The following is a 16,660-nucleotide window of genomic DNA, read 5'->3' as shown; positions in this document are numbered from 1 at the left end:
CTTTGGAGCACTACATTTGTATCTTTGGGGTAAATCCCTAGTAGTGCAATTGCTGGGTCAGTCGTAGGGTAGCTCTATTTTCAACTTTTTGAGGAACCTCCATACTGTCTTCCAGAGTGGCTGCACCAGCTTGCGTTCCCATCAACAGTGTAAGAGGGTTCCCCTTTCTCCGCATCCTCACCAACATCTGTCATTTCCTGACTTGTTAATTTTAGCCATTCTGACTTGGGTGAGATTGTATCTCATTGTGGTTTTGAATTGTATGAGTTCTTTATATATTCTGGATATGAACCTCTTATCAGATATATGGTTTGCAAATCTTTTTGCCCATTCTATATGTTATCTTTTCATTTTGTTGATGGTTTCTTTTGATGTACAAACGCTGTCTAGTTTGATGTAGTCCCATTTATTTTTTATTTTGTTGCTTGTGCCTTAGGTATCATATTTATTTTCAAGGCCCACATCAAGTTTTATTCCTATATGTTCTTCTAGGTGTTTCATGGTTTTAGGTTTTACATTTAAGTCTTTAATACATTTTGAGTTAATTTTTGATTTTTTGTATGAAAGTTTTCTATTTTCATTTTTTTTAATTTTATTTTATGTTAGTCACCATACAGTACATCAGTTTTTGATGTAGTGTTCCATGATTCATTGTTTTCGTATAACACTCAGTGCTCCATGCAATATGTGCCCTCCTTAATACCCATCAGTGGGCTACGTTTTTTACATGTGAATATCCAATTATCCTAGCATCATTTATTGAAGAGACTATCTTTTCTCTATTGAGTATTTTTGGCTCTCTTGTCAAATACTAATTGACTCTATATGCTTGGATTCATTTCTGGGCTCTTGATTCTATTGCATTAGTCTATATGTCTGGTTTTATGCCAGTGCCATACTGTTTTGATTCATATAGCTCTATAGTATAAGCTTGAAATCAGGGACTGTGATACCTTCTGTTTTGTTCTTGCTCAGGATTCCTTTGGCTATTCAGAGTCTTTTGTGGTTCCATATAAATTTTAGGTATATTTTTCCTACTTCCATAACAAATGCTACTGGAATCTTGGTCGAGATTGCATTGAATCTTAAGATAGCTTTTGGTAGTATTGGCATTTTAACAATAGTCTTCCAATCCATGAACATGAGATATCCTTCCATTTATGTGTCATCTTCAATTTCTTTCATCATTGTCTTACAGCTTTCAGAGTGAGTTTCTTAAGTACATATAAATGGCTAACATCCTTAGGTCATTCAGAGGGTGCTGATGGCCATTATCCTGTTTAACAATGAGTCAGGCTAATAGCAGTGACAGCTATAACTGACATTTTTCCTAGTTGGCCCCATTCACAAGCATGATGATTTACCCAGAGGACTCACAATGAGTTACAAACATATCCCTTCAGAAGTGCTCAGACTCAGAGACCTTTTGGGGAGCTAGTAGCCAAAGCGTTTAAATGGTACTGATATTTACCCTGCTCTGATAGTCACCCTGTATTTCCAGGCCCTTCCCTTCTTTTGATTGGTGGCTTACCCCATGAGTTTGCTCATTCGCCCTTGCTGTGTGTCTTTTCTCAGAGCTTGCACCCACTCCCCAGGATTCAATAATTACCTCCTGAATGTAGTTTCAGAACTGACTGCTCTCTTCACCATATCTACCATCTTCCCACTGAATATAGTCACGTTATGTCCTATTATTAGTACTTATAGAAATAAATACAACTGAATTTATCATATGCCTCAGCTGTCCATCTACACTTTGACATTTTGGTCAATGGTAAGTGGTATAGATCTGCATTATCTAAGTTTACCACTCTTTGTCCTTCGCTTGCTTTATCTGTAATGACCTACAGATTCTTCCTTCATATTTCTCATATCCATCCTTCATCTATTTCTGCTATTGCTATATTTAGACTGTGTTTAAAATGCAGAACTGTTTTTCTAAAGATTTTCTTCCTTCCTTCCTTGCTTCCTTCCTTCCCTTCTTCCTTCTTTTCTATATAAAACCAGATAGCATAGCATGAGTGTTTTAAATTAACTTGTTTGACCTCCCCTCCTTTTGTACCTCCCACTGACTGCAGATCAATCTCCACATCCCTGGGCCTGACATTCAAAGCTAGCTCTCCAAGTTCTGACCACAACCAACTTCTTTCATCTCTTGTTCATTCACTCCTCCCTACGGACTCTTTACTCTGGTTGTTCTTACATCACCTAGAGGGCTGGTTAAAATACAGATTTTTGGACACTATTTCTGGAGTTTCTAACTCAGTAGGTCTTGGGGTGAGGTCCAAGATTTTGCATTACTAATAAGTTCTCAAGTATTAATGGATAAACTGCTTATGCCCCTCCCTCCTCCAATATTCATTTATTGAAGCCCTAACTTCCAATGTGACTCTCTTTGGAGACAGGGTCTCTGAGGAAGTAATTAAAGTCAAATGAGGTCAGAAGAGTGGAGTCCTGACCCAATAGGATGTGTCCTTATAAGAACAGCCACCATAGACTTCCCTTTCTCTCTACCATGCGATGACACCATGAGATGGCTGCCATCTGTAAGGTAGGAAGAAGGCTTTCACCAGAAACTGAAATCAATCAGTACCTCCAGCCTCCAGAACTTAAGAAAGTAAATTTCTGTTGTTTATGCCACCTAGTCTATGGTATTCTGTTACACTGGTCTGAACTTACTAACACACCAGGAGATCCTGATGTTGCTGCTCCAGGGACTAGACTTTGAGAAGCACTTCTCCAGTCCTCCTGATGGTCTCCTTACCAACCTGGCCTCTGTGCCTTGTTGACATGCTTTCCTCTCCTTCCCTTACTCAAACCTCACACATCCTTTGAAGCCTCCCAGCCCTCCTGCCCACAGTAATTTCTCCCTCCTCTGAAAGCCCCTAGTACTGTCTTTAGATCCATCTAATATTTAGTATAATCTACCTTGTATGATTATTTTTCCCCTTATGTAGTTGTTAGAGCTTTCAGTGTAAGCTCCTCAGAGTAGATACTTTTTCCCATGTCTCACACCCAGCGTAGTGCTTTGCAATGGCCAGAGTGTGATATGTTATTCTTTGACAACCATGGCATGTATGGAGAAGTTCATAGGAAATGCAGGTGTGATTCCTTCAGGGAAATGTGCTTGTTGATTTCCTTGCTTAACTGCATTTGAAGAGTTCTTTGTTCATGTTTGTAGAAGAAAGGGGGTACTTTCTAGACAGTACATCTAATGATGATGTTGATGATGCAATAAGAATTGACATTTATTGAGAGTCTGCTGTGCACTAAGTGTTTCACATGTATTACCACTTGTGATCCTCCCAGTAACCCAATGGACTTGGGAATTACTATTACCATTTTCTAGATGGGAAAACTGAGGCTTAGAGAGGTTAAGTGATTGATCCCAAGGCCTTATATCCAGGAAGCAGGAGAAGAGATGCTTGGGACATGACTGCATGGTTACCGATTCCCCTGTCTTAACCAACCTATCAGTCCCTTGTCCCTTTTCTCCATAACTGAGAGCACTTTATGCCAGAGGTTTACACAAGCTAGACTTCCAACCTTTAGAGATTTAGAGTAACTATTTCCATGCCATGTAACACAGTTCATATTTCTTTTTCTAAGCTAATCGAACTCTTAATAACAGGCTTAATTTTTAGTGCCAAGGGGTGACTAAAGAAGAAAAAATCCCATGTCTTTTCTCAGAAGTTAGTTATAAAGGGCATATGGACTTGTGAGGCAATAGTCTGGTTTTTCAATTAATGCCACTGACCCCATTGGTTACAAAACCTGTTCTCAGTGAATAAAAAACAGACGTTTATGGCTCGGTAGGTACAGAGATACGGTATTGCATTTTGCTTTCTTGACTCAGTGATTTGTAAAATTTTTTCTGACATCTCAGTTTGTCAGCATTTCCATAAACTTCCCAAACAACTGATTCTAACCTCTGTTTTACTTTCCAGTCAGACCTAACACAAAAATAACAGCAAAAACAAAAACATTAAAAAATATCATAGTTACCTATAATAAAGTGTTATATGATTTTGAAAATACCTGTTTTATCATTGACAGCATTTGCTTAATTTTAATCAATGTATTACATAATTACGCTGGTAAATTTCTTCATTAAGTAAGATTTATAAATTATTCAGTTATATACACACATATAATGTATGTACGTATGTAAATATAAGGTGCCTGCCTGTGTGTATAGTTCCCAGTCCAGATAATTCTCCTTCCCCTGGAGCAATTTTCAGATCTTTTGAATCCTGAGGGGGAAGTTTAATTGGGTTGTTTATTCTAGCCCACAGATTTAAATCTAAGACCTGAAAGCCTTCAAAATCTACCACTTTGGGATTCAATTAAACTAATTTACTTTGCACAGAAAAGTGTGTCCTTCATATTTCTTTCTTTTAAAGTTTTTATTTAAATTCCCGTTAACATTAGTTTTGAGTGTACAGTATAGTGATTCAACACTTCCATACAACACCTGGTGCTCATCACAAGTGCCCTCCCCCCCCCCAAAAAAATGCCCTCCTTCATCCCCATCACCTATTTCACCCATCCCCCACCCACCTCCCCTGGGGTAGCCATCAATTTGTTCTCTAGAGTTAAGAGTCTGTTTCTTGGTTTGCCTCCCTCTGTTTTTACCCTTTGCTTGTTTGTTTTGTATCTTAAATGAATGAAAACATATGGTATTTGTCTTCCTCTGACATTTCCCATAGCATAAAACTCTCTAGGTCCATCCATGTCATTGCAAGTAGAAAGATTTCATTCTTTTTGGTGGTTGAGTAACATTCCATTGTATATATATACCATATCTTCTTCATCTGTTTATCAGTTGGTGGGCACTTGGGCTGTTTCCATAATTTGGCTATTGTGGATAATACTGCTATAAAAATTGGGGTGCATGTATCCCTTTGAATTAGTATTTTTTGTTTGGGCAAATACCTAGTAGTGTGACTGCTGGGTCAAAGGGTAGTTCTATTTTTAACTTTTTGAGGAACCTCCACACTGTTTTTCAGAGTGGCTGCACCAGTTTGCATTCCCACCAGTAGTGTAAGAGGGATCCCCTTTCTCTGCATCCTCGCCAACATCTGTTGTTTCTTGTGTGGTTGATTTTAGCCATTCTGATAGGTGTGAGGTGGTATCTCATTGGAGTTTTGATTTGCATTTCCCTGTTGATGAGTGATGTTGAGCATCTTTTCATGTATGTTAGCCATCTGTATGTCTTCTTTAGGAAAATGTCTATTCATGTTTTCTGCCCATTTTTGAACTGGATTATGTTTTTTTATATGGTTGAAAAAGAAATACTGGGACATTTTTGGATAATTTGAAAGTGCAGAAAATTATAACAGAAAAAAAAAAACCCACCATAATTTTACAACACATAAGTAAATGTTGCTTTATTTTGGAATCTTATAAAAGAAATTTATTATCCTAAATCTTTACTAATTTAACAAGATTTATTTCACTAGCCCATGTTTATTGTACTGCTGAACTACGTCGTGAATCTCCCCATATCTCTCCATCACTGTTGCCAGCCCAGCTTCCACACTGTCTGCCTGCTTCCTTCTTATCTCCCTTCAGTCTTTTTTTGAGATGTCAGAAAAACATTCTACTTTTTCACACTGCCCCCCCTTGCTCAAATCACTTCCATGACATCTATCGCTCTTGGGTGAAAAGACTGTCTCAAAAGAACACCCAGAGGCAGTGTGGAATATCAGACCAATAATTTGAAGACCTCTGTCTGACTTTGCAGGGTTGTTCTGAGAATCAAGTGAGAAAAAGGTATTTGAAGATTCCTAAAATCTGCAGTAAATGCCAAGTGCGAGTACTTATTATTTAGACCTTTGGATGCAATGCCAAATGTCAAGTGTTTTGTTTCTAATGACAAAAAGTTAATTTTAATTTTAGAAAAATATACGTTACTTCCAGATTTATTTTCAACAATATTAGCCTTTGAGAGGCAAGTAACATTGCACACTTAATGTTAGAAAACAAGGTTCTAATACCACTGATATTCTTCATGGCCTTGGAATGAGATCTGGTCCTCACCCAACTAAGAAATGAAAAGATGGAACACACACACACACACACACACACACACAATTGTTGATTTTATATGGGTAGTATTAGGACGAAGTCTTTCAACTATTCATGTTTAAAAATAAAGAAGAAAAAAAATGAAAGTACATCTGTTCTGATCTACAAATATATATACTTAGATCAGTGCAATAAGAGTATGCATGGCCTACAACAAATACCTGCTTATTCCGTGCTGTGAGACTGTCTTATTTTGCAAATCATTTTACCAATGACTCTCAGTTGTCTCAATTTGACATCAGGTTTCCAGAGAAGTTGAGATGCTGGGCAAGATAAATTGCATTATGAGAAATGGAGATCTGAGATTTTGATGCCCTGGCCAGAATGTAATGGAAATATTCCTGTGGATGAAAAACTAATACACTATTTTTTTTTCATTCTGGACAGCTCAGTCATCAAAATGTGATGTTTTATTTCAGTCCAAAAAGAATTACTCTGGCACTTGACTTGCTTATTTTAATGTATTAATCTTTGATGACCCAAAGGAGAGTTAGCATGAAAGAAAAACCTAGCAAAGCCATGAAGATCTGCCTTTGTATCAGTCAGGGTATCAATAGCAAACAGTAATTTTGGATGGTTTAAGAAAGTGACTGTTTATGAAGGTTTAGGTATGGATTTAGGGAAAACAGAGGAGTAGTGGAGCTGTTAACACCCATAGTCCATAAAATATGAGGGACAGAAGTAGCTCCTGGAATCTAGAAGGAGAGAGTTCTCTAGGGAAAGGTACTTTGAAAGGACACAGTCAGCCTGAATGGACCATGCCCAGAGAGAACCTGGAGAATGAATACTTTTGACCAATTCTTTCCTCCCATGGAGCTTCAGAGGAGCCCCCTACTGGCTGACCCAATGGGAAACAAGTAGTAAGAGAGTCCACAGCTGTAAGAAACATAGAACCCAGCCTTCTGGAGAGAATAAGGGTGTATTTGGATGGGGAGATGGAAAACATTTTGCCCATTCGTTCACTGCAGTTTATCTAGCACAAAGGCTGACACATGGTACATCCTCCTAAATATGAGTCAAATGAAAGCATATATGAATCTATCAGTGGCCTAAACTGAAAATAGTCATGTATTTTTTTTTTCTTGGTTGCTTTTGAGTTTTATGTAACAGATTGAATAAACATGATTTCAATAGTTTAATAAAAATTTGTAATCCTATTCTCTCCATCTAACTTTACCCAACCCTTTGTATATCTCCAGTATATCTCCAGTGGCACTTCGTACCTTTTACCTTGTATGAGAACTACTGAACAGTACCAGCCATCAAACTGTAAGCTTTTTTCCTAAGTGGGGACACACACACACACACACACACACACACACACACACACACACACTTTGGGTGCTCTGCAGTGTCTAGGGCTGTGAGGTTTGTTGAAAGGTTTGTAATTTTATCAATTCAAATATGAGGACTGTGTCATATTATGTAATTTTTAATTTCCTACCATTCATTAGTTCTAAAATTCACTGAGCACCTATTTTGTATCTAGCATTATTTGAAGCACATAGATTTCAAGGATGAGTAAGCAAGGGCTCTGTCCTCATGGCTTACATTGAGATAGGAGAGAAATATAAACTTAGCAATCATGATATGATTCAATGTGCTAGGGAGTGTTACAAAATGATACTTCTGCTGATGGAGGACAAGGGCGGTGAAGATTAGAATAGGGAAGGTAATCCAAAACTGCGATATCCTACACACAGACACAACAGATTCTAGAGGAATAAAATCAAGCTATGTTACAAAGGGCTTTTGGCCGCCTGGGTGGCTCAGTTGGTTAAGCAACTGCCTTCGGCTCAGGTCATGATCCTGGAGTCCCGGGATCGAGTCCCGCATCGGGCTCCCTGCTCAGCAGGGGGTCTGCTTCTCCCTCTGACCCTCTCCCCTCTCGTGCTCTTTCTCTCTCATTCTCTCTCTCTCTTAAATAAATAAAATCTTAAAAAAAAAGAAAAGAAAGGGCTTTCTGAAAGCAGTATACTTTTTCTTATATTCGACTTGAATTTTTCCAATGTAATTACTTCCAATTAATATTTAAAAGGTGTCCTGGACACTGAGCATGCCCAGTAACTGCAACCAGAATAAGGAGAAACTGGAAAGCAAAGGAAGAAGAAGTTTGGGGATATAGTTTGTTGCTGACATGAAAAAAAAAGTAAAAGATTATCTCCTGAAGAGAAGGGAGATTTAGTCATACTAAAATGAAAAGTAAGGAGCCTGAAGTAAACTCGGTTATTCAAAACAAGAGAAGAAAACATGGGCTGTAGAAAATAATATATATTCTGATTTCTGATTAAAATAAGTATGAGATGGGCACCTGGGTGGCTCAGTTGGTTAAGCGACTGCCTTCGGCCCAGGTCATGATCCTGGAGTCCTGGGATCGAGTCCCGCATCGGGCTCCCTGCTCAGCAGGGAGTTTGCTTCTCCCTCTGACCCTCTTCCCTCTCGTGCTCTCTATCTCTCATTCTCTCTCTCTCAAATAAATAAATAAAATCTTAAAATAAAATAAGTATGAGTTGGTGGGAAGCATATTGTTTCTGCCACTTCTCCACATGACTTCAGCATGTTTCTTAATCTGTTTGTGACTCCGGTTCTTAATCTGAGAAGTATGGATAATGTTACTGGCCTCAGAGGATTGTTGAAATGAACTGCATAGTGATAGACAACTTACTTGCTAAATAGTATTGCTCAGCAGTTTAGTAACCTTATCTGACACTTGCCATTTCTACTTTGGGAAAGGATTCAGCATACTCCGAACCATATCACATCACCACTCCTATTAAAGTTATTTGTGTAAAGCTTTTTGACTGGACTGAAAAGCCTCATCCAGTTTTGAATGCTATCAGACCAACTGCAACATTTGAAGAGCCAAATGTCATAAATTCTCAATTCTCCCCCTGTGTTACTAAAACATACTAACATCCCCTCTTGGAAGGCAGTGCTAGCTGGCCTGGGGATAAAACGGTGGCATAAAATCTTTTGGATGGGATTCTGGATCTCTGGTTACCTCTGAAAGGCTTATCAGCTAAAATGAGAAACCATTTCTGACTGTGCTGTCCAGTCAGTATTAAACTGAAGATGGCCAAGTAGATTTTAATATTACTTCCCCACATAAGCTGAGGATATTCCTTGATGTTTTCACCCATAGGTGACATCCAGTAAGTCATTTCTTTATTCTGAAGCCAGTTCTTTTGTGAAGTAAATATTATCAATGTTAAGCTCTCCTACATTTCTGATAAGAAGAGATCCTTTCTACAGTGAGCCATTTCAGAGGGGTTTCTTTTCTACTTATGGATATAACTCCCATAGTTGGAGGAACCTAATTAGAGATAATTAATGTCTTATACATAATGTATATATTGAAGCATATTCACAGATTCCAAATGTGAATCAGTAGTGATCTGATTTCCGTTTCAAATTTAAATACATTATACTCTACCTTAGCAGGAAACAGGTCATTAAAATGACCAAAAGGATCTGATTTTTTAAATAAGCAGGGACTCAAAGATGTTGCTCATAAAAAGTTAATAGGAGGACAGATCATAGACTAAAACATTTTATCTCATATTTTAATTCATATAGTCATTAAATATAATTTTTTTCTTTATGAGCCAGTTGTAACTTAGACATAAATATCCCTTTGTCTGTAAAGCTTTTGAGATTCAGGTTCCTCAAGCTCTTATAAAAACTTAGATAAGGAAACACAGAGTAGCTCAGCAATTAATCATTCTGTGCCTCATTCCAAATTGTGTTACCCATTGAAAAAAAATTCCACTTAACATGTTAAACTTTTATACATTTTTCACTGTTTGCTACTGCATGAAATATTCAAAGAGCCCTTGATATAATGAAATAGCTGTTAGAAGAGTTTTTTATAATGAATATTATAATCAAGATGCAAGAAAAGAATTTTGTACCAGCTTCTAAAACCATAAGTAATGTATCCCTGAAAAACAACAACAACAGAAGTATATACACTACCCAAGTATATACACTAAACCATTGGATCAACTGTAAGAGGAAGAATAGGTGATAATTATTACAAATATTAAAATAATTTCTGGGTGGCTCAGTCATTAAGCGTCTGCCTTCAGCTCAGGTCATGATCCCAGGGTCCTGGGATCGAGTCCCACATCAGGCTCCCTGCTCAGCGGGAAGCCTGCTTCTCCATCTCCCATTCCCCCTGCTTGTGTTCCTGCTCTCACTGTCTCTCTCTCTGTCAAATAAATAAATAAAATCCTAAAAAAAATAAAATAAAATAATTTCTAATATTACACAAAACCTACTACAGTATTTCTGTATATTTTAATGGTGCAGAGTAATCTATGGCACTTTCAACTATATCTATTGATCAAAAATTGGTGGTGATGTGAATTTTGTTTTAAAAGCAAAATATTTTTTCCTAATAAAACTAAGCTGTGTATGTTCTTGACATAATGGGATTTTAAAATTAAGAGCACAAGTAGATATACTTTTCTGGACAGTTTCTATATACAGAATACCTTCCTCTTTTTAACCACCTCATGACTCAGTTTACCCACTGGCCTTTCTGCCTTTCCTATCTTCTCAAGTTAAAATTTTCCCTCTTCTGACGTGACCTACGTAACAACACTTCTCACTTTTCAGTCTAGTAATAAAAGCAGGGTGGCCTGATCTGGGCATTACTGCCATTTCAAGCCAGATAAATTTTTGTTGTAGGAAGCTTTTTTGTGCACCATAGATATTTAGCAACTTCCCTGGCCTCCACTCACTAGATACCGGTAACATGACCACCACTCCCAGATACAACAACCAAAACTCTCCAGATACTGCCAAATGTCCTTAAGGAACCAAATTACCCCCGCAGGAGAACCGCCATATAAGAGCAACTGGTATCTGTAACAACATGTTCAGTTTTGAATATATGCCTCAATGTATGAAATTTCATTCAGAGGTGATACTTAGTAAATATTTATAAAGTGAATGCAGAATAAGATGGTGCTTTATTACTGCAGTTCATTGCTAGGATAATAAACATCTTATTCTTATAAAATGAACCATCAGTTTCCTTGAGGACTTAATACTTCTATACCCATTTTGGATTGGCTTATCTCCCAATATTTGGAAGAGAAAGAGAAAGAGAAGACAGTTTTTTTCCAAATTGATAGTTCTCACTTGAACTCTGTGGTTCATAAATTTCTAATGGGACTCAATCCCTAGGAGTTTTTTTTCCCCCCTTTTTTTATTACGACAGAAAGATGATATCAAAATTTGTTCCAAAACAAAGAAGAAGGAAATCAAGGTGAAAATGGGAAAGAAAGGAGCAAAGGGAAAAGAGAGGAGGAAAAGAAGTGAGCAAGATACAGTAGGTTATTCTATACTTATAAGACCCATTTAGAACAAAGTTGAATTAAACAATTTTGGTTTTGATTTTGACATCATTTGCTTTTTTTAAAACCCTTCTATTTCTGTAACAATTTTAAAGCATAAACAAAGCGAAATGTTGTTAGTCACGTCACAAAAAGACCATCTGGGTAACCACCACCAACCAGGTCAAGATACAGCAAACTGCCAACCCCTCTGAGGTCCTTAGTCCCTACTTCCCAGAGAAGGCTGCTCTTTTTACTTCGTAGAAATCCTTTCCTTGCTATGTGTTGTCATTTTACTGTGTATCCCTGAACACTGCAGTTTAGGTTTTGGGATTTTTATACATTTAATCATTCAGTATGTATTCTTTAGTATCTGGTTCCTTTTATTGAACGTTGTGTTTGTTCTGATTCATCTATGTTGTGTGTAACTGTAGCTTGTGTAGGTTTAGAGTTCTATAGGATCTCATTGTATGACTATGCCACAATTTATTTTACTATTCAACTGTATAATGGACATTTTTTTTCCTAGTAAATTTTCTTATGTGTGTCTTCTGGTGCACATACACACGTTTCTTTTGGATTCACACCTAGGAGTTGAATTGCTAGGTCATAGGGAAGGCAAATCTTCCAACTTTAGTAAATAATACCAAACTGTTTCCCATTTATGCTCACACCAAAACTGATACACATAACGTAGTTTTGTATGCTGTGACAATCTATGCTAGCAAATGGGCTGTGTGTGTGTGTACACACACGTACACCTATAAAAGCAAAACAAAGGTTTCATACACTCAAATTTTCTGGGAATAAAACTGCAACTCTCTATGATGCATTAGAATTACATTCAACCCCTCTTGAGTTCAACTCTTTTTTTCCTTTCTCAAAATATCCCAAGAGGTAACCTGGGTTAGCATAGCACATGGAAAGGAATATTTGCAGCATTTAACTGGGCACTCTCAGAAACCACAGTGTTAAAGACAGGCGAAGGACCTACCTAGCACATACCTTGGTATTACAGGCAAAGCATCTACCTTTGATGTAGGTAGAAAAGTTCAAATATCCATGAAGAAACACAGACAAGTTTGGAGCATTTTCATCACATGAACAGAAAAATCTGTATGCTTTCTTTTCTGAGGCTTCTTCATGAATGGAGACAGTGTCCTCATATTCATTTTTATTACTTCCGTGATGCAATTTATTATGTTCTAGAGTTTGAGCCTGAATTTGGCTCTTTGTGACTCATACTGACAGTTTCAATAATCTCTCAGAAATGCCTGAATTAAATGCATATAATTACCAAAATATGATAAATCATAAAGCAACTTGAAAGATAGCATTTTTCATGCTGCAAGTATTATGTTCAGACATCACTTGGAAAGCAGAATATGTACAAAGATGTGACAGAACTAAGGATATTTTTTTCCCCAACCATTTATAGATGGTAACATCTATAAATCTCTTACAGTGTACTGAAAGATAGGCTGCTTACCAGTAATCTCCTAAAAGCTTATGAGGTGAGAAGTTTGCCACATGAAACAAATCCAACTTTCCAATAAAATGCTTTCCTCTTGGTCCATTTCAAAGTAACAGTTAAAAAAGTCTTTCATGTAAAATTATAGTAAAATGAGATTTCTCTTCTGAAAACCCCAGAGCAGGAGATTTTACATTTAAGGTCAAGATTTGGGGAATTATTATCATCCTTTGGAAGTTACCAAGAGCAGCAAACACTGCATCCATACACCAAATTGAACAGACTATCACAGCTGTGGATATTCAAAACTAGGTTTTACTAAATTTTATGAAGTTAGAATCACCAAGAGTCAACCACTTCATACAGTTTTAGTATTAGGCATATCCTAGTGTTATTGAAATTATTCATAAAATTGGAATTCATGAGGGCTAAAACATTCTGATAATTTTCTATTAAGGTTTAAATAATCCACAATTCTTATTGATGGTTTAATTTATTGTAGTAAAAATTATTAATAGTATTTATAATAATTCTTATGTTGAATTTTAGTTGTGTTCAGCTTACTCTATTCTCACATCCAGTGTGTTACTTACTCTGTGAGGTCTGAGTGTCTATGAATTTCTTTATCAAGGCATCAGTAGTTTGGGTATAAAGACTGAGAGCATATCTCAGAGACTGAAGATCTGGGCTTTTCTCCAAGAAATTCTTTTTCAGGCCATTTCCTCCTGCATGAAAGTATTGCTAAAAAGAAAAAAATAAAATAAGCAGAAGGATTTAGAAGGAAGTATCAAAGGAGGATTTTATTGCCATAATAGTGACACTCAAATGGAATGATACAATATGATCAATGTGAAATAGTGACAAAAGGATAGTCCTGACGCTTTCCCATTACTAAATCATAACCCTGTCATTCAGGTCCCCTGTCTCTGAACTGATGCTTTACATCACAGACCCCAGATCCTTGAAGCTTTAGGTTTTTCCTCTCATTCAAAGCTTCAGTTAAGCATATGGGATCATGAAGATGCAGCGGTCAAAAGGCTTATAGAATGACAGGTGTAGATAACAATTGTCAACTTGGTTATTGGCTTGTTTCTAGAACATAAAATATATCCAGGGTTGTCAAAATTTCACAAAGAAGGTAGTACCTGGGTCACATATTGTCCAGATACTAGTTTGCAATTCCAGGCCAGGTGCCTGCTTGCTGCTCCATTTCCCCCTGCTCTGAACACACAACAGTGCAGACACAGACCAACCTGAGGATGCAGAGTGGTCTTTGGAAATCCGACATCCCCTGAACCTTGTGTCTGATGAATGTAATAAAACATAGGGATTTTTTTTTTTATATTATTACCCAGTAAACTCAAAACATTACAATATCTACAGCTAAGATACTAGAGAAGATACATGCTATTTAATAATAAATATAGTCATTGAGGGATGTTAGCATTTTTCATGCTGCAAGTATTATGTTCAGACATCACTTGGAAAGCAGAATATGTACAAAGATGTGACAGAACTAAGGATATTTTTTTCCCTAACCCCCTTTATAGATGGTAACATCTATAAATCTCTTACAGTGTACTGTTAAGTTTAGGTAAATGGTTTTCCGTCTCTCCCGGTACTGACAATACTAAACTATACACCCACTGCAACCTGAGTTGCTTTGATCTAGGATTCTCACAGAATGATGTATTTTGAGAAAGCTCGACAAATGATTCTGATACACTCTCCTAACTGGGTATGTGTCATCCCTTTATCCCACTCATTAAAAATTTCCGAGGTAAAAGAATTCAACGAATTGAAAACTCATAATTATCTTACTTTTCTCCCTTATTCAAGGGGAGATGCAGAAAAATATTCTGGGCATTTGTAGGCAGCTGAGTGCGCTTTCAAAGAGTGTAAAGTAGAGAAAATTCAGGGCATAAGCCAAAGAAAGTAGACAATGGGCATAGAATCTGCAAAAAGACTGCTACCATGCCAGACACCCTCCGCAAGGAGAAAAACCTCTAGTCACTTAAAAGTGCCTTTACTGATTCTAGCTGGGTGCATTGTGAAAACATAAGCTGTGCCAAAAGCAATCTATGTTTATGAAAAGGAGGCATAGAAAAATGGCAAAAGCCTGGTCCTTTTGAAAGATGATGAGATAAAATGCTTAAAATTGTCCCTACACCTTGATCTTCCAAAAAAAAAAAAAAAATTAAAGTACTTTCACATGCAGAAAGTAGTTATTGAGGACTATAAGTCCAGAATTGTTTCAGGTGCCATGGTGGATCAAAAAATGTGATAGCTCCTTATTCAGGAAACATGATATGATAATTAAGGTGGAAAATATTAAATGGATGTATTGAGAGGGGAAGGTTCAGCTTGGATTTGACTGTTTCCCTAGAGGAATGGAAGGGTGCTCTCTGGAGGTCTTGTTTATATAATGAACCAAGGAGGCATCAGGTGAAATAACTCACCCTCATTATATCGTGTAGCAGTGAGATAAACTGTACCAGGAATGGGCATGATCTCTGGGAATGTGTAGGAACACATTCTGCTTCTCAAATTTTTTCAGACAAGCCCCATTCTTTTTTTTTTTTAATTTTATTTATTTAAACATGAGAGACAGAGAGAGAGAGGGGCAGAGGGAGAAGCAGGCTCCTAGGGAGCAGGGAGCCTGATGCGGGATTCGATCCCAGGACCCTGGGATCATGACCTGAGCCGAAGGCAGACGCTTAACCATCTGAGCCACCCAGGCGCCCTAGACAAGCCCCATTCTTATCAAACCTGAGCACAAGTGCTAGAAGATTATGATAAAAAGAAATACAAGAAAAACTAGAAGCAGCACCTAAAATGATGTTTTGCCATCTTTCGGGACTATGGAGAGTTGTCAGGAAAAATTGTGACAGACTTTGAAATGGACCAAAAAGATTAGTGGGTGTTCTGCCTAGTGTGCCTGTCTGGGTTATCTTTGTTTTTCATTGTCTTTGAGCTATTTAAAACTCTGCAAATGATAGAAAACGGATAATCATGTAAATGACTCTTGTCCATAGAAATGCAAATTAATTATTTCTGGTGGGATGCAACTGATTATTCTGTGGATAGATCCTTTTTGCTTCTATTTGTAAGTTGATTTCAGCTTTCCTTATTGCGTATCCTTCTGTGTGGTTCTTGGAGTTCTCTGATAAGCTAGTTGTAAGATATTACTGGTGCCCTCATTAATTGATGAGTTAAATAACATTTTTGACAAGTTTTATAACTGCGGGAATGTCACAATCCTACTCTACTTTAAAAACTGTTCTTTAATGGTGTATATAAAGCAGCATGGTGACAGCATTCACAAGGACGGGCACTGTTTTTACTGTGTGGTTTGTGAGGCTAGACCTATGGGATCACACTGACAGCAGCATCAGTGGTGGGTTCTACCTTCCTGCCTGTTCTCTCTGCCTCTGTCCCTTAACAAATGTTTATTAAACTTGTATTGTAAACCAGACCTTGTGCTGAATGCCAAGGATATGAAGCCAAAGAGGTGCAGAGGTTGTTCTCAAAGGGATTATGATCTAGTAGGAAATGTCACCAAAATGTCAATGAAGGACTCCAATAATGTTGCAAGTCTAAGAAAAATAATTGGAAAACACAGATACTGGGGGCGGCAAACATTTCTATTGGGGAAGGAGTCTGTAAAGGCTTCCAAAGAGGTATCGTCTTTGGTGTTTATCAGTTTTTTAGCCCTGCCATTTTTTAAAATCAGCAGCCACTAGATCATCTGCTAACA

At 37.4% G+C, this 16,660-nt stretch overlaps 1 protein-coding gene across 3 annotated transcripts in view; it reads right to left on the bottom strand.

Moving 5' to 3' along the window:
• The window catches only part of UNC13C (unc-13 homolog C), a 601,702-nt gene that overhangs the window by 43,053 nt on the left and 541,989 nt on the right, over window positions 1-16,660 (bottom strand). For all 3 annotated transcript variants that reach the window (XM_028100275.2, XM_088025127.1, XM_028100274.2), the window contains one exon: window positions 13,497-13,644. In XM_028100275.2, the coding sequence (XP_027956076.2) occupies window positions 13,497-13,644 (148 nt within the window). The remainder of the gene's footprint in view (window positions 1-13,496; window positions 13,645-16,660) is intronic.

Source organism: Eumetopias jubatus, unplaced genomic scaffold (assembly GCF_037043125.1).
Source record: "Eumetopias jubatus isolate StellerSeaLion01/CBP00866 unplaced genomic scaffold, mEumJub1_p1.0 scaffold_7, whole genome shotgun sequence".
Classification (NCBI taxonomy): Eukaryota; Metazoa; Chordata; class Mammalia; order Carnivora; family Otariidae; genus Eumetopias; species Eumetopias jubatus.
Note: the sequence above shows the minus strand (reverse complement) of the source record. Positions and strands in the feature narration are given on the sequence as shown.